The sequence below is a fragment of the Schistocerca nitens genome, chromosome 10 (assembly GCF_023898315.1).
Source record: "Schistocerca nitens isolate TAMUIC-IGC-003100 chromosome 10, iqSchNite1.1, whole genome shotgun sequence".
NCBI lineage: Eukaryota > Metazoa > Arthropoda > Insecta > Orthoptera > Acrididae > Schistocerca > Schistocerca nitens.
The window spans coordinates 188,432,301-188,438,300 of NC_064623.1; the positions used below are offsets into that span (position 1 = coordinate 188,432,301).

Sequence of the window (6,000 nt, forward strand, 5' to 3'; positions counted from 1 at the left end):
TTATTGATACATGTTCAATTACCCGAAAGTTCCTAAATGCAATATAACACATACCGTACAGTTAATAGGAAGTGACGCTTGATCAAGGTCCGCGTCACTTTCCATTCTTAACCAGACTTAATGTCTGAGAAAGTAAAGAAATAATAATCATATCAAAAAGTGAGGAGACCAGAACGTTCCCAGCAGAGCAATCACTTTTTGTTTTTTGGGAGTTGGTGATGAAAGAGACACTCACACTGAGCTTTATTATTTGCACTAGGATCAATATGATGCACCCCCGTTTCATCAGCAGCGATTACCTTTGAAAGAAACTTTGGATCCTCTTTTAACAACTTCAACTTTATGCAGACCTGCATGTGAATGTCTTTTTATTTGTGAATCAGCAGTCTTGGCACCCACCACACACAAACATGTCTCATGTGTACATTTTCGGTCACCAACACATGGGTGACACCCAGTGAAATTTTCAGTATTTCAGAAAGTATTCAGAAGGACATTCATTAATCCTGTCTCAGAATGACAGCAGCTGTGTCGCTGTTTCATTCCACAAGAGCAGTAACTGGAACACCAAGACCCCCTCCTTTGAAACTGATTGCCTCCTCTCTTTAAACAATTCAAACCATTTTCAAGCTGTGCAGTATGTAATGACAGACTATCCATAGGTGTCCTACAACTTTGCATTGGCCTAAGTTGAAGATCCATTGAGGTGAAAGGAGAATTTCAAAGCTATACATTGTTCATCATGTGATCACCTCCCCTGTTGCAGAAGACAATATGGAAAGTGTCTCAGCTAGTGTGCTTCTCAGAGGAAGGTACCAAGAATGCCAATGATGAAACTAGTACTGTGTGTTTGTTACACATTAAGCTAACAGAATATTATTTATGATCATTCTTAATTGAATACCCTCATACAATTTCACAAGCCTAAATGGATCGTTTTCCTCAGGATGCAGGTTTACACGCATTGCGTGTTATTGAAGTTTATGGAAGTTACACAATTGAAATAAAATTACTAATCTTAAATTTTTGTAGATAAAGACCCTGATGTCTTAACAGATGTCTATCATCCTGTTATTTCTTCTTGTCAGTGTTTTCCATATATTCTTTTCCTCGCCGAGCTTCCAGAAAACCACCTCATTTCTACCTCATTTCTTACCTTATCAGTCCATCTAATTTTAAACGTTCTTCTGCAAGCACTGCATATCAGATGCTTCAGTTCTCTTCTGTTCTCATTTCTCTACAGTCCATGTTTCACTACCATACAATGCTGTGCTCCAAACATATATTCTCAGAAATTTCTTCCTCAAATTAAGGCCTGTGTTTGATACCAGTAGACTTTTCTTGGCTTTTGATGTCCTCATTGGTCCATCCATAATGGGTTATTTTGTTACTTAGGTATTACAATACTTGACTTACTTGAATAATGATAACAAAATCAGCAGCTGTATTTGAATCCATGTTGTTTATTCTTTTTAACACATGCTACCACTTTGGACATCAAGTGGTGTTTTCTTCAGGCCCCAATTGTAACTTGGCATCCACAACCCTTTTCATGTGCAATGAACAGGATCATATGCTGTGGGCAAAAATTAACTGGATTCTGTCGTTTCCATGACAATATTCCTTGACTTCATCTGCTTCATGATCCCCTTCTCTGATGTAAAGTTTCTCACTGTATTAATTTCAGCTACTTATCGTTAGTTTCATCTTTCCTCAGTTTACTCCCAGTCCATTTTCTGTACTCATTAGACAGTTCATTCCATTCAACATATCATGTAATTCTTCTTCACTTTCACTGAGGAGAGCAGTGACATTAATGAATCTTATCACTGATACGCTTTCGCTCTGACTTTTAATTCCACTCCTGACCTGTTAAAGTAAATAAATCAGAACTGTCTTTCATCTCCTCTCCTATGGTGGTGCTTGGTTCTGTGTTGTGAATTTCTTTTGTTACTAAGAGTTTCTTTTGTTTTCCATGTTTTTACTCTTTGAAGTTTTTGTTGGTGCTGTGAGTCATCTTTTAGATATTAAAGGAAGAAGAACACTATTCCTAAAAGTGTTGTGTTCTTGCTATAGAATTATATCTTACCCTCCCTTGTATTTCGTTTACTACCTCTTCAGTGTATAGATTGAACAGTAGGGGCAAAAGATTACTTTGTTCTTGGTCTTCCAATCTTATTTTTCCCTCTAAATTGTTGTATCCATCTTTCCCTATTTTACTCCTATTTTTTTTCAGAATTTTGAACATCTTGTACCATTTGGCATTGTTGAACACTTTTATCAGGTCAACAAATCCTATGAATGTGTCTTGATTTAACTTTAGTCTTGATCCATTATCAAGCATCAGAACTGCCTCTTGGGTGCCACTACCTTTCCTAAAAACCAAATTGATTGTCATCTAATGGATCCTCAGTTCTCTTTTCCCATCTTCCGTATATTATTTTTCTCAGTAACTTGGATTCCCAAGTCTGATGGTACACTTTCAGTCTTGTATGTTCTACACACCAATGTGAATAGTGGTTTTTTGACACTTCCCCCAATGGTTTTAGAAATTCTAATAGAATATCATCTGTCCTTTCTTTCTTATTTGCTCTTAAGCCTTCCAAAGGTCTTTAAAATTCTGATGCTACCACTGGATCCCCTATCTCTTCTGTATTGACTCTTGATTCTTCTTCCATCACATCATCAAACAAGCCCTCCCCCTCACTGAGGTCTTCAATGTACTTTTTCCACCTATCCACTCTCTCCTCTGCATTTAACACTCTTAATGTTATCACCCTTGTTTTTAATCTCACAGAAGACCATTTTGACTTTTATATATGCTTAGTTCTTTGGACAATCATTTCTTTTCTGATTTCTTCACATTTTTCATGTGGCCATTTACCTTAGCTTCCCTGTACTTCCTATTTATTTGATTCCTAAGTGACCTGTAGTTCTATATTCCTGAATTTCCCTGAACATTTTCATACTTCCTTCTTTCACTGACCAACTGAAGTATTTCTTCTGTTAGGCAAAGTTTTTTCGCCCTGACCTTCCTTGTACTTACATTGCCCTTTCTAGAGATGCCCATTCCTCTTCAACTGAACTGCATACTGAGCTACTCATTATCACAGTATCTGTAGCCTCAGAGAACTTGAAGTGTATCTCTTCACCCCTTAGTACTTCCATATCCCACTTCTTTGCACATTGATTCTTTCTGACTCATCTCTTAAGCTTCAGCCTGCTTTCATCAATACTAAATCGTGAGCTGAGCCTATATATGTTCCTGGGCATGTCTTACAATACAATACTTGATTTTGGAATCTCTACCTGACCTAAATGGAAGCTTCCTGTACCTCCCAGCCTTTTTCCTAGTATACCTCCTCCTCTTGTGATTCAGGAATAGAGTATTACCTATTAATATCTGAAATTTATTTCAGAACTCAATAAGTTTTTCTCCTCTGACATTCCTATTGCCAAGCCCATATTCTCCTGTAACCCCTTCTCTGCTCCTTCCCCTACAACTGCCTTCCAATCTTCCATGACTGTCAGATTTTCATCTCCGTTTATGTACTGAATTACCCTTTCAATATCCTCATACTTTCTCCATCTCTACATCTTCTGTTTGCAGTTTCGATATGTATACCCGAACTATTGTTTTCAGCATTGGTTTGTTGTTGATTCTAATGAGAACAACCCTGTCACTGAACCAATCACAGTAACTCACTCTCTGCCATACTTTCCTATTCATAACAAGTCCTACTTCCATTATATCAACTTCTGCTGTTATTGATATTACCCTACACTCATATGACCAAAAATCCTTGTCTTCTTTCCATTTCACTTCACTGGTCCCCACTATACATAGACTGAGCCTTAGCATTTTCTTTTTCAGATTTTCTAGTTTCCCTGCCATGTTCAAGCTTTTGACATTCCATACTCCACACTCTGACTCAGATCTCTACACACATTCCATTTTATGCAGGTTTCTGGGTTGCTGCAAATACTAATTTTAGGACAAGGTTTTCCCTTGCAGATAGTAATAAACTATATTTTATTCCTTTTTAATATGTGCACTGTTCTCAACTCAACTACCACTGCAGAATTCATAACTCAAAGTTCTTCTGGGACTGACTTGAAATTGATTACTATTTCAAACACTTGTGCAACATGATAGCCAGCAGTTAAAGGAACTAACAGATACATTAACATGTTATGCAACATTTACATGCACTTTACATAATGTCACACTTACAAGAAGAAATAATTTTCATTGGATCAATGTTTAGTAATGAGCTTTAAAAGTTATGAATTTTCATTTTTACAATTCATATCCTGACTAATATTGTATCAATAAAAGATCCTTCCACCTATAATTTATTAATTCCTTAAATTATTGAACAAACATGACAATTTGTCATTATAAATCATTGCAAATAATTACAATTTAACCCAAAAATGTCCAAAACCAATATTTTCCCCCAAAATAGAAGTTTATAGTTTGTAACAAGGATGTTTGTTCCGTAACAATTCCTGATTTTAATTTTGCAAAAAACTGGCAACTCTATTGTTCCCATACATGCTAGCAAAGGTGCCTAAAATTTGCTTTCCAAAAATAATAATTTGCATTTCACTAACCTATTTTGGAAAATGATTTATTTGATTATGTCTGTCCCTTTTTTTTTTAGAACAAGCTTTCTTAGCTTATGTAAGTCCCACTTGTTGCAATGTTAACCACTGAATATGATTATATCTATCAGAGGTATCTGTTGTGAGAACTATTTCATATAACCATTGTTACTTTTATTCCCACATAACAAGCATGAGTTTCGAGAACAAAATATATCTAATTATCTTTGTATATGTAACTAGCTAAGTAGAACAATTACACAGCAAATTCTACTAACAATACCGAAAATAGTAATTCCAGTTGCATGAAATACTGTCTCTAACCCTTTGTCATAATAGTTCAACAGCACTGCATATCTAATCTATAATTTTTTTCACATTTTTCATTGCAGATACCTGTTGTTGTGCTGTGGAAACTGCTGGATGGTAAAGGGAAGGTTATTTGTTGTGTAAAAATTCCATGTGAAATTCGCTGAAAAAACTCAAAATACATATCAAAGCATAGTCCAAAACCAGATAGTAATGAACCTTTTACTGAAAGCACTAGTACTCTCTGTCTGACAAGAATTTCTTCAAATGACATGTTTCAATTTCCCATGAATAATAAATCAAAAACAGTTTTCAAGGCCAAAACAATGCATAAATCAGTTTTGCAGTATTGAATTTTATAAAGTTATGTTTACAATTTACTTTACTTTTATGAAGTTTGTAAATTTCAAACATATAGTGACTTTGTTAATGTATGCTGAAATTCTTTGTCTCAAATGAGCCATTACAAGACGAACTGAAGTAAATCTTTGAAATTTAGTATGTAGTTTGATTTAAAACAACTGAATCCTCATGAATTGACAACAGGCAGTTATACATAATTATCATGCATCATTGCTTCCTTTATTATTTGATTTTATTATGCATTCCACTAAGCCCAAAAACATCAGAACTGCTTAGATACGGAATGAGTAAGTATTTTTACATAAAATTTGCAGTTATGGAAATAGTAGGGTGCAGTATGACAGTCATAGTAGTACTCATATAAACTAATGTTACATTTGTAACACATGAAAATAAACAAGGTTCAAAATAAAGCACGACCTTGGAAATAATATTTATACACACACTACAAGGCATTCATATTAGTAATACCTTAACAGTTGAAAATCAATTTAATATTGCTCACAAAAAAATAATTTATACTTCTGCTTGCACTAATGGGGCATCACAGATATACAATAAAACTACAAAAAATTTATGGTAAAAACTACACCATTTTAGTAGAATGTATTTTGCAAAAGGTACTCTTTCAATTTTCTTTTGATCTGGGTTGTTGAAGAATTGAAAACTTTCATGCCTGAGCATTTCTGCACGAGGGTGAAGTTAGTCTGGTTGCTACGT

General features: G+C 35.0%; 1 protein-coding gene across 1 annotated transcript in view; it reads left to right on the forward strand.

Annotated features, from left to right (window-relative positions):
- Positions 1–5,343, forward strand: part of LOC126210153 (NPC intracellular cholesterol transporter 2 homolog a-like) — a 94,162-nt gene extending 88,819 nt beyond the window's left edge. The window contains exon 4 of the mRNA XM_049939304.1: positions 5,001–5,343. Within this exon, the coding sequence (XP_049795261.1) occupies positions 5,001–5,084 (84 nt within the window). The 3' untranslated portion in view covers positions 5,085–5,343. The remainder of the gene's footprint in view (positions 1–5,000) is intronic.
- Positions 5,344–6,000: the final 657 nt, after the last annotated feature.